This window comes from Chanodichthys erythropterus, chromosome 1 (genome assembly GCF_024489055.1).
Source record: "Chanodichthys erythropterus isolate Z2021 chromosome 1, ASM2448905v1, whole genome shotgun sequence".
Classification (NCBI taxonomy): Eukaryota; Metazoa; Chordata; class Actinopteri; order Cypriniformes; family Xenocyprididae; genus Chanodichthys; species Chanodichthys erythropterus.
The window spans coordinates 5,237,183-5,250,550 of NC_090221.1; the positions used below are offsets into that span (position 1 = coordinate 5,237,183).

General features: G+C 34.3%; 1 protein-coding gene across 1 annotated transcript; it reads right to left on the reverse strand.

Moving 5' to 3' along the window:
• Positions 1 to 139: 139 nt before the first annotated feature.
• Positions 140 to 8,824, reverse strand: syvn1 (synovial apoptosis inhibitor 1, synoviolin). The gene is made up of 16 exons (XM_067385440.1): positions 8,602 to 8,824; positions 6,066 to 6,203; positions 5,882 to 5,974; positions 5,645 to 5,797; positions 4,331 to 4,379; positions 3,986 to 4,089; positions 3,638 to 3,764; positions 3,452 to 3,551; positions 3,291 to 3,356; positions 2,794 to 2,910; positions 2,549 to 2,706; positions 2,308 to 2,457; positions 2,093 to 2,233; positions 1,828 to 2,011; positions 1,610 to 1,722; positions 140 to 890 (listed from the first exon to the last, which is right to left on the reverse strand). The coding sequence occupies exons 2-16, from the start codon at positions 6,195 to 6,197 to the stop codon at positions 727 to 729; spliced, it is 1,851 nt and encodes a 616-aa protein (XP_067241541.1). The 5' UTR covers positions 6,198 to 6,203; positions 8,602 to 8,824; the 3' UTR covers positions 140 to 726.
• Between the last annotated feature and the right edge of the window lie 4,544 nt (positions 8,825 to 13,368).

Consider the following 13,368-nt stretch of genomic DNA (forward strand, 5'->3'; position numbering starts at 1 on the left):
ACCGTGTTTATTGGAAATAGAAAATCTTTTGTAACATTGTTGATTGATTTAATACATCCTTGCTGGATAAAAATATTCATTTCTTTCCAAAAAATAATCTTACTGACCTCAAACTTTTGAACAGTTGTGTAATACTTCATAAACTCGCTAGACATACACATCTGTTTCGTACAGTTTATTGTGCAGTATGTACAGATCATCCTATTAAAACACTTTATACATTATGTACATTAAGTTAATTTACTCATAATTTGGTTCATGGTCATCTTTTACCCATAACCAAAGTAGATCTAAGAAAAAAAATTCTATTATGTAGAGCTAGAAATGATGAAAATACACAAAGAAGGGGAAAACATCAAATTTTAAGGGCACATGAGAAATCCACAGACCTTGTTGATCCTCTGAGAAACAGAAATCACATTCAGAGAGGAAAGTCTCACCAATACTCGATACTTCAACAGTCACAGCTGACCTTCAAGGTGCACGGCTTTTTTTTTTAACCTTTAAATCTTCACGCTTGGTGATCCAGAGACCAGTTCCCAACCTGAGTATCCTCTGTACACGTGACAATGACAAATCCTCCATACAGTGTGAAGTGCTTTGATGTGCCTCATTTAGATAACATCTAAGAACTCATGAACTTTCCTCAGATAATCTGACAACATGCCAAGTGCCCAAAAGTCCGTAAGAAGCGTTTCTACCGTCATGTTTTTAAGTATCACGTCATCAGTGGTCAGGAGTCTGCGTGGTCTCCAGTTTACGGAGGCGACGCCGTCTCAACTCAGCGGCGCTCGGCTCGCCGCCATCTTCGTCTTCCTCCTTCCTGTCATTGTCTTCTTCTGTGGTTGAGTCCGGTCGAGAAAAGCCTGTAGCTCCATTTACAGATTCACCTAAGAGAATACAAAGACGCTGGTATTAACATGCGGCCCAAGTGTCTGGTAGCCAATGGGCTACGTACTTATGTCAAAGTGTGTCACTACATGTTGATTTATATCTAAAAATAAATAAATAAAAAAGTGAGGGGAAAATCATGTTCACATTGGCCGCAATTATTGCAGCACCCTTTTTCCCAAGATTTATTTGTCGTTTTATATATACACCGATCAGGCATAACATTATGACCACCTTCCTAATATTGTGTTGGTCCTCATTTTGCTGCCAAAACAGCCCTGACCCGTTGAGGCATGGACTCCTCTTGACCCCTGAAGGTGTGCTGTGGTGTCTGACACCATGATGTTAGCAGCAGATCCTTTAACATTACATAACATTATGAGCACTAACAGGTGCCGTGATGAAGAGATAATCAGTGTTATTCACGTCACCAGTCAGTGCTCATAATGTTATGCCGATCGGTGTTTGTTTATTTAATAAAAAAAAAAAAAAAATTATATTATATTATATTATATTATATTATATTATATTATATTATATTATATTATATTATATATATATATATATATATATATATATATAAAAATAAAATATTATATTTACTGTAAGGAGTATTAATTTCAGATATTATGACTTCACATCTGCACATTTCACTGCAGTATTACAATGTTAGCTCAGTCATTCAGAAAGTTGTGGCATTATTTTTTCTTCTACTCACCACTCTGAGCCTCATTCTCCTGACTGGGGGTTTCCGTGTTGCTCGTGGAGGGTGTGGACTCCATATTCACTGATCCACTGGCCTCACCAGTGTTGGTTTCTGATCTTGGAGGACTACACAGGAAGTAGAGTTCAAAAAAAAGAAAAAGAAAATGGGGGTTTCAGAGGTAGGAACTGGATATGCCACTTTCTATCAAACCTTAAGCAATGTTTGCATACCTTAATGTAGCCACCGTGCTGAGGTAGTGGTGAATGTTAAGCATAGCGGCATCCAACAATGTGTGGATGTTGTGAAGGCACTGCAACCTGGCTTCCAAACCTCGCCTGCCCTCCTGCTCCAGTTCTCTGAGCTCAGCCTCTGACATGGTGGACAGAGTTGATGGTGGCGGTGGCATGGATGACACTAGTAAACATGGAGGTCATAGATTACTACTTATGGTTTTTTATTATATAATAATAAAGCATTTTAACCATTCTGACATACTAAAAGGTGGAGGTGGAGGCATCGGCAGCCACGGAGCTGATGGGAAAGGTGGCGGCATGGAAAAGGGGAATCCAGGCATCGCTCCAGGAGCAGAAGAGGCACTGTCTGCATTCGGCTGACTTGAGCTGCTGGCTCCTGATTCTACAAGATGGTGAGAATTGTAATGAGAATCATGGGATTTTCAAAGGGAGGTAGAACAGATGACAGGTACTCACCTGATCCATGCGCCTGCGTTCCATCGGTACTAGTCTGTGGAGTGTCAGTAGCTGCCTGTGCACCAGGGGCAGCAGGAGGAGGTGCGCCAGGGAAGGGTCCCCAAAATGGAAACAGCCCAGGAGGAAACTGAGGCATCATACCTGGAGCAACTGCATAGAAGAGTAGGCATAAAATCTCAACCTCAGTTAACAATCTCATAACATATGAGCAGATTAACTGGCCTGGTTTTGACGTTTTTACCATTGACAGGTGGAGGTACGGGGGCATTAGCAGGAGCAGCAGGGGCCGGTGCTTGTGCAGCCGCTGGGGCTGGAGTCTGGTTTGGCTGGGATGCTCGGAGGACATCCATACGACAGGTGGGACATGTCTGCTGTCTTTGGAACCATGAGCGAAGGCAACTACAATGAGGGGAACAGACAATTTGAAATATGCATGCTGATGTCAACACCAAAGGAGCTGAGATTTGTTAGTCAGCGGACATGAACCTCGAGTGAAAGATGTGGTTGCACGGCAGTTTCTTGGCTCCAGTCACCATCTCTTCTCTGCAAATGATGCACACATTGTCGGTGGCTTGCAAGTCTTCAGGGGTGGCATCCGGATAGCTGTGATAAAGCATGGCAGATTTGATAAATACTCTGAAAACTATTAGTGCACACTCAACATATTAAAAACTGCACTGTATAATGAAAAATACTAAATATACAATATAAAAGCAGATTAAAAAAAAATAAATAAAAACAAACATTAAATAAAAAAATATTATTACACAGCACAAAACTAAGAGAAATACACAAAATAAACAAATACAATTTTTCTATATTACTAAAACTAAAAAAAAAAAATAAATAAATAAATTTTTAAAAAGTATGTTACTAAAAAAACTAAATGGATAAAATAAAAAAAAACAACTTTAAAAGTAATTTCAATTATTACACTAACTTGCATATTAAAAGACATTTTAGATTACTCTAGAGACACTCACAGAGTATTCATATTACGAATGGCTCGTCGAGACATGATGGCGTCTGTTACTGCCTTCTTGAATTGCCTGATGAAGACAAACATTTTGCACATGACAAAAGAGTACAGGCAAACTGTTGACAAAACATACTGTACCAGCGTAGCTGGAATCTGATCACTCACCTCATTGCGAGATACATGGGCCGAATGGCAAACAGAGGGAAGGTGTGCACTTTTATCATTATGGTCATGAACGCCATATACAATATCACCTTGATGAATCCTGAAGGATAAATATAATATCAGTCAATCTGTAAACGGGCTATTTTGATACACAACCATCCCGTGCTATGGTTCTCCAGGATGTACCTGTGAAGAGCTCTGTGTACAGCATGTAGACGGCTTTATTGTCCCATGGATTCTCACTCTGCAGATCAATTGTGTGTAAGGTGTACTTGATGAAGGTGGTGAGGACCATAGTCATCAGAATCGCATACTGAAAGAAATGCAGCATTCATATTACTGTAAAGCCATTTGATATTTTACAACTAGTAGAATAAAATATGTTTTGATTTCTAAATTGCTCAACTTCATAAAGGGCCACCATGTGAGAAAGTTTAGGGTCAACGGGCCTTTTATTAATATTAATGACATTCACTTTTGCAGGATCTCACTCAAGCCAAGACATGATAAAACTAGAATTAAATTGATGTTCACCTCAAATCCAAAAACCAGCTGCACTGATGCCCCTCTCGTTATAATGCTGTGACACGCATGATTGACAAACAGAAAGTCTAATACTCCCAGCAACACCATTAGAGCTGTACCAGAAAAAAAGAACAGCAGTGACACGCTCATGAAATGATGCAATACCAACACAGTGACTCCAAATAAGGCAGTCTAATGTCAAATGCTTTAAAATGCAAGATGCAGGTGCAGCTCAAAAATTTGCATGTCCGAAAAAATTATCTGGTAGAGTAGTTTCATGTTTAAAAAGGAAGTAAGGGATATACTGGTGCTATAGAAAACAGCCTGCAGCAAATCCAGTCATAATTTACTCACAGAGAACTCTGAAGTGGAAGACCCAAGAGATATTTGGACTCCTTTCCATCTAAAGATTAAATAACAAAAAAATTATAATCAACAAAGAAAGAAAGAAAGAAAGAAAGGAAAAAAAAAAAAAAAAAATATATATATATATAGAGAGAGAGAGAGAGAGAGAGAGAGAGACTCTGGACCACAAAAACAATCATAAGTCACACAGGTATATGACAATAGCCAACAATACATTGTATGGGTAAAAATGATCTATTTTTCTTTTATGCCAAAAATCATTAGGATATTAAGTAAAAATCATGTTCCATGAAGATATTTTGTGAATTTCCTACTGTAAATATATAACATTTTTATTTTTGTGAGTGGATATGCATTGCTAAGGACTTCATTTGGACAACTTTAAAAGGCGATTTTCTCAATATTTTGATTTTTTTTTTGCACCCACAGATTCCAGATTTTCAAATTGTTAAAAAAATTAACCCTTATGACTGGTTTTGTGGTCCAGGGTCACATATATATATGTGTGTGTGTTGTCAAATGATTAATCGCATGATTCACATCCAAAATAAAAGTCTGTGTTTACATAATATATGTGTGTGTACCGTGTATATTTAATATGTATAGTGTGTGTGTGTATAATATATATATATATATATATATATATATATATATATATATATATATATATATATATATATATATATATATATATATATATATATATATATATATATATATATATATATATATATATATATATATATATATATATATTTTTGTAGAAATGTATTATGTAGAAATGTACTAATATATTAAATAATATAAATAATAAATGTATAAAATAAAATATATTTATAAAATATGCGTGTATTATATTATAATTATACACAGTACACATATGTAATTGAGATCAATCATTTGACAGCACTAATATATTATATATAAAATCATATATATATATATATATATATATATATATATATATATATATATATATATATATATATATATATGATATATATATATATATATATATATATATATATATATATATATATATATATATATATATATATATATATATATATATATGATTTTATATATAATATATTAGTGCTGTCAAATGATTGATCTCAATTACATATGTGTACTGTGTATAATTATAATATAATACACGCATATTTTATAAATATATTTTATTTTATACATTTATTATTTATATTATTTAATATATTAGTACATTTCTACATAATACATTTCTACAAAAATATATATATATATATATATATATAAAATGCAAACATTTCAATATTCACTCACAAAATCCACCCTGTCTTCAGCCAGCCAATGGAAGCACTTGAGGAAAAGCAGCAATGTGAAAAGGGCCACAAAGCGCGGGGAGAAATCATCCCTGAAGACTGTAAAGGCTAAGCATGTCTCTGTCACTGCATACCACGAGCGTTCAATCAGGTGCTAAAAATATAAAGAATATACAAATGAGAATGACAAAAAAAACTATTTTTTGCCCTTGCACACTTTGCAAATTTAAACACCAACCTCCATTTCAGCAGCTCTTAATTGCCCGAAAAAGACCTTCCGCATTAATTTCCCCAAAAGGAAAACCAACACGAAAGCCTGAATGTATAAAACCTGCCAAAGAAAAAGTATACAAATCAGACTTTACAACATCCACCTGTCTTTCCAGCAACATTTGATACTGAATAAACCAACAGCGACTTACTGCCATACTAGGACTGCTTTTGGTGAGGTACACCACAGTCGGGTAGAACTGGTGCTTGAGGAAGTAGGCATGAGCAACCACTGCGCCAGTCAGAGCCAAACTGACGGCCGTCACAAGAGCCGCTCGCACCATCTTGCACTACAGAGAGGAGAAAACAAACATATCATAAAGCACATGAGCTTCAGACTGAATGCGAACAAGCAACATTTCATGACAGTGACACTTGAACAATGTAGATCAGCATTACCTGCATATTAATAACATTCAGCTGCTTTAGACATGTGATCAGCTTACCACGCCCCCTCTGGCAATTATTATTATTATTATTATTAAAAAAAAAATTATTTGTTGTCCACTTAATATACTTTTGTGCTGTAAAATAAATAATATATTTATAACATACACTACCCTCCAGAAGTTTGGAAACGCCCTAGAAAAGTGGGGTTTTGGACAATATTGGCATAAATCCTTTTTAATTTGTGAAAATTTTGCATGAAAACATATTTTATTACATAAACAGTTTATACATAGAAAAAACTTAAATTTTCGATTCATCAAAATATCCAGCATTAGCAGCTATCTGACCTAAACTGGGTTCTGATTGGTTCATTGTATTCTAAACTTAATTGGCAATCAATTGTTGAGGCTATTAAGGTGTGCTTACCCAAAAATATTTAACAAACCTGGGCCAAGTTTAAACCAGCATCACAGCTGGCAAAGGGGCATGTCTGATTTTGACATGTATATATTGCTATTATTATGTAATCAAAATGAAAATTATTATTGCTGGTCTTCAATGATAATGTCAAGTTACTTTAATGTATTTGCACCAAAAAATGATAAGGATTTATGCTGATATCGTCCAAAACCACACTTTGCCAGGGGTGTTTCCAAACTTTTGGAGGGCATTGCACATTATTTTATCATACAATAAATGTTATAATAAAAGTATGAATTGAATTGTTATTAATAACAATGTTATTATCACCATTATTTTATTTTTTAATACAATTATTTTATTTTACAGTACAACAGTGATTTTCACAGTGTTTTCAAATGTTAAACCATTTTGGCTGAAAACCGCAGGTAGATCTTTTTCACTTCTCTTTGTTGACAACAACAAATTTATAAATGATTCTCATTAATTACCAGATGCAAATGATAAGCGGCTCAAATACACAACACTTTCAAAATAAGCATTTACTGTAAATAGAAACTGAAAACACAAGAACTCTGAATCACGCAGACTATATTTACAGGACTGAATTCGGCTTATTGACACTAATTTTGTAATTCAATTCATGTGCGTGCGATTCGATTTCAATGTTGATTCAATATCTGTTCATTTAGATATACATGGATATAGCAGTACATGTTCATTTTTCACAAGAAAAAAAAATCTAATGTTGTAAACTACACATTATTAAAGGTTAATTAATAACTGATTTGTATACAATTTTCTCTATAAGTATACGGTTTATGGACAATGAATGGATTTTCTGAGGTAATGTTAACGTTACCTGACATTACAAACCTATATATCCACAGCTGAAACATTGATTAAGCGATTAAATGAGACATGAAATGTATTCAGTAAGTTGTACTGGTTCTTCTAAATACCCTCTGATGATAATTCATGTTTATTTTGTGCTGTAACTAGTAGTAAAGAGGAAGAGATGATCAGTTCACGTAATCTACCACTTGAGAACAGTCATTTGCATTTCCCAGGTGAAAAAATACTATAGTAATTTATAGTGTTTTTGTACTTTAATTTGTTGTGGTAATATAGCAACTACAGTAATATTATATAATGTAATTACCAATACTGTACCAAGTTCTTTCATGTATAGGGTATATTATACTACAATACACTACAGTATCTATTACAGTTTATCAGTTCACTATAGTTAATACTACAGTATGCTGTAGCATTCATTAACAAAGTGTTTTAAATACTATAATTTATACAGTATACTACAATTTACTATAGTATGCTTCAAAAACACTATAGTATTACTATAAATTACTAAAGTATTTTTTCACCTGGGGCGATTTCAATAATCACATAGTAACCAACATCACCCAAAACCTTTTTTGTCGTTTTTAAGCACGTGGATCATACTTTTCAATGTGGAAAATACGAAAATCAGTATAATGACATGCCTAGAGGAGACATTTCAAGCACACTGAAGTGAAAGTAAGGCCCAAATTACAGTATGAATGCGCATTAGACAACTAGACATATTTTAAATATTACTAAAGAGCAGAAATTACTCAAATTAAGCTTTAGTTACATTGTATTATGTATCGTATCTGTTAAAAAGGCAAATACAATCTTTTTAACACTTACTGCAGACTGTTTGAAAGCAGCACCCAGTTACATGAACAGCTGTTATTAATCTATGACATAAATACTAACTAAATACGCCATGGCCTGTTTTAATGACCCGATCATATGCGGACAGGTCTGGAGTCGGGAGTGAACTGGCCGACTAGCTAAAGCAGCAGTTCTGTCATGACACGACTGTGTTCTTACCTACAGCCGCAGGAATCCGCTAACTTAGTTCTGCTTTACAGAGATGGCCTCGGCTGCGTTTTTCCTCTAATTACTGCGTCTCGCTTCTATGCTTCCATCTAGAGCAATCTTGTTGAGTTCAATCTCTTGTAGTCGTAGCAACTTGACTGCTACGTGTTTATTTTTCGCTTGTTCTCGAGAGTGGCCACCTCACTTCCGGCGGGAGCTCATTCCTGCCAGTAGAGTGAAGACAGCACAGCAGCTTTGAGACTGCTGAACCGATCGCTATGGTTACGCCCACAAGAGATTCGATTTCAAAATAAAAGCTTGATAAACGGTCATCAAGTTCGTTCGTTTCCACGAATCGGTTCTTTCAAAACTTTATTTTTCATTAGTTTTAAAGATTTACAAATACAGTCAAAATGAATGAAAGATTCAATAGATATAAACAAACATAAAAAGGTTAAATAAAAACATTAAAATGTGTATAGCATTTTTTCAAACTTTAACTTCTGCCTTTAAAATTAAATAAAATGCGTTCTTCACCCGTATTTACATTTACGTAGCCTATAGTAAATTTAGCTAATAGAAGTAGCAGATTATTTAAATTCAGAGCTTTACAAATCAAATCAGTGATTCGGATCTCCTATCAAATTGCTGAAATCACGTGACTTTGGCGCTCCAAGTCAATGATTCGATTCGCAAAGCTCCAAAACAGTGTTTTGAAATCGGCCCATCACTATTGTGATTGGCATGTTACACAAAAAATATTCTCATCGCTTTATAATATTAATATTGAACCACTGTACTCACATGAACCGATTTAAATATGTTTTTAGTACCTTTATGGATCTTGAGAGAGGAAATGTCATTGAATGGAGGCCTCACTGAGCCTTTGGATTTCATCAAAAATATCTTAATTTATGTTCCGAAGATGAATGAAGGTCTTGCGGGTGTGGAACGACATGAGGTTGAGTAATAAATGACATTATTTTTGGGTGAACTAACCCTTTAATAAATTAACAGAAATACGACAACTCCAAAATAAAAGCATTCTGCATGTAAATATACAAAATGTATAAAATTCACAATTAAAATGTTTACAATATAGTAATTGCAAGGGTTACATTTATAAAATTATGGATCATATTGTAAATTAAATTCCAAGAAAGAATCTTCTATCTGTGAGAGGTTTCAAAGAACAAGTTTGAAAACCGACTCGTTTAAATTACGTAATTTCGTCAAAACTACTTAATTTTTTCGACTACATTTTTGCTAGTTAAAGGGTTAGTTTACCCAAAAATGAAAATAATGTCATTTATTACTTACCCGCATGTCGTTCCACACCTGTAATAAGACCTTCGTTAATCTTCAGAACACAAATTAAGATATTTTTGATGAAGTCAGTGAGGCCTCCATTGAGAGCAAAGCCATTCAAACTCTCAAGATCCATAAAGCTATTAAAAACATATTTGAAACAGTTCATGTGAGTTCAGTGGTTCTATCTTAATATTATAAAGTGACGACTACTTTTTGTGTGCCAAAAAAAACAAAATAATGACTTTTCAACAATAAAGTGATGGGCCGATTTCAAAACACTGCTTCGGAGCTTTACGAATTGAATCAGTGAATCAGAGCGCCAAAGTCACGTGATTTCAGCAGTTTAGCCGTTTGATAGATCTGAATCTCTGATTCGAAACAAAAGATTCATTATGCTCAGAAGCTTCGGAATATTGAAATTGGCCCATATAGATATTGTTGAAAAGGCGTTTTTTTTTTTTTTTTTTTTTTTTTGGCGCACAAAAAGTATTCTTGTCACTTTATAATATTAAGATAGAACCACTGAACTCACATGAACTGTTTCAAATATGTTTTAGTAGCTTTATGGACCTTGAAAGAGTTTGAATGGCTTTGCTCTCAATGCAGGCCTCATCGGATTTCATCAACAATTGTGTTCCGAAGATTAAAGAAGGTCTTACGGGTGTATAACGACATGAGGGTAAGTAATAAATGACATTATTTTCATTTTTGGGTGAACTAACCCTTTAATTTGTTGCAGCCATAAATCAATCATAATAAATAAATCATAAAAACATCATTTAAACTATTCGCTCATAAAAAAAAAAAAATCAATAACCTCAATATAATTTGCATTTACATTAGTCAATACTGAAATCAATACGCTCGTGCACATATCGTAGTGGAGTGGTGCTGTAAAACATATCCGTAAAAATATTTCTAGACACGCTGTCTAAGTGCTATAGCTTTCTCTATCGTTATTTATTTAACTTTATTATTATTTATGCGTCTAATATGTATATTCACAAAACGATCCAATTCGCTCAGATTTAGTTGCATTACTGTTAGTACTGGTTATTTTAAAGTTTCCTTGTTACAGTGTAAATACACAAGAACTGAGTAATATACACTAACAGCATGTTCTTTATATGGTTAGGTTTAATTGCTTGTAATTGTGCAAAATTTGCAGTTATATATATAGTAAGTACATGTAATATGTATAACAAGTAAAATCAAATGTTACCTTATTATTTTGGAGAGACTGTCTGCAATATGCTCCTCAAATTGATGATGTCTAAACTAATGCCTAGTACTAAAATACTACTTGTCCAGTAGAGGGAACCAAATAACATGCATCATGGTCCAGTTCAGTCTCCATGCCCACGGATGCCAAATTTAGGAACTTATATAAAAAGCACAATCATGCAACACTAATGAAATACACATCTACTATATTTGTAGCAATTGTATCAATGCAATTTTGTGTATATATATATATATATATATATATATATATATATATATATATATATTTTATATTTTATTATATATATATATATATATTTTATATTTTATTATATGTATATTATATATATATATATATATATATATTATTTTTTTTATGAACTGTTCTGTTTTCTGCTTGTAAATGGCACCCTTGATAAATATAATCAAAGAAGATGACTGTCTGTAAAATTAAATCTGCATCCTTTTGATCTTTAATTCATAAAATTAGCAAAAATCTAACCTTTCATTGAAGGAAAAGAATTGAAAGTGAAATAAATGTTTTTCTCCAAAACACATTGGCCACAATTATTGGCACCCCTAGAATTTTTTATGAGTAAAATATCTCTGAAGTATATTCCCATTCATATTTACATTTTTTTAGCACAACAGGGTGACCATGAACATGAAGTTGTCCAGCCATGACTTCCTGTTCCACTCGAGTATAAACATGAGGAAACACAAAGGCCAAATTCCCGTAATCATTCAACACAATGAGTAAAACCAAAGAATATAGTTCTGATGTTCAGCAAAAGATTGTTGAGCTTCACAAAATAGAAAGTGGCTGTAAGAAAATAGCTAAAGCATTGAAAATCCCCATTTCCACGATCAGGGCAATAATTAAGAAGTTCCAATCAACTAAAGATGTTACAAATCTCCCTGGAAGAGGACAAGTGTCTAAATCATCCTAATGTGCGGTGAGGAGGAAAGTTTGAGTGGACAAAGACTCTACAAGGATCACAGCTGGAGAATTGCAGAGATTAGTTGAGTCTTGAGTCTCAGAAATCCTAAAAAAATGATCAAACAGCATCTACATCCCCACAAGATGTTCGGGAGGGTTTCAAGAAAAATCCTCTGCTCTCATCCAGAAACAATCTCCAGCATATTCAGTTGTCAGACAAGACTGGAACTTCAAACGGGACCGGCTTCTATGGTCAGATGAAAAAAAGAGCTTTTTAGATAAAAAGTTCCCCATGCCCACAGTTAAATATACTGCTGGATCTTTAAAGGAACACTGATTTGAAAATAGGCTCATTTTCCAACTCCCCTAGAGTTAAACAGTTGAGTTTTACTGTTTTTGAATCTATTCAGCCAATCTCGGGGTCTGGCGGTACCACTTTTAGCATAGCTTAGCATAATTCATTAAATCTGATTAGACCGTTAGCATCTTGCTCAAAAATGACCACAGAATTTCAATATTTTTCCCGTTTAAAACTTGTCTCTTCTGACAGAAAATAAAAAGTTGCGATTTTCTAGGCCGATATGGCTAGGAACTATACTCTCATTCTTGCATAATAATCAAGGAACTTTTCTGGAGAGATTCTGCATGAAGGAATGATCTCTGATCTCTTGTCAGGTGTTTTCCAAACTCATCAGGCATTATAGGAGAAGACTCAGAGCTGTTATCTTGGGAAAAGGAGGTTGCAAAAAGTGGGAGGGTGCCAATAATTGTGGCCAACATGTTTTGGAGAAAAACATTCATTTCATAATGTGATTTTCTCCCCACTTTCAATTCTTTTCCTTAAAGGAACACTCCACTTTTTTTGAAAATAGGCTCATTTTCCAACTCCCCTAGAGTTAAACAGTTGAGTTTTACCGTTTTCGAATCTATTCAGCCGATCTCCGGTTCTGGCGGTACCACTTTTAGCATAGCTTAGCATAGTTCATTGAATCTGATTAGACCGTTAGCATCGCGCTCAAAAATGACCAAAGAGTTTTGATATTTTTCCTATTTAAAACTTGACTCTTCTGTAGTTAAATCGTGTACAAAGACCGACAGAAAATGAAAAGTTGCGATTTTCTAGGCTGATATGACTAGGAACTATACTCTCATTCAGGCGTAATAATCAAGGAACTTTGCTGTCGTATCATGGCTGCAGCAGTGCAATGATATTACGCAGCGTCTCTCACAAACGTCTCCATGGTTGCAAGGCACGTTCCCTGTGCAAGCAGGGGCTCACGGGCGCTGCGTAATATCATTGCACT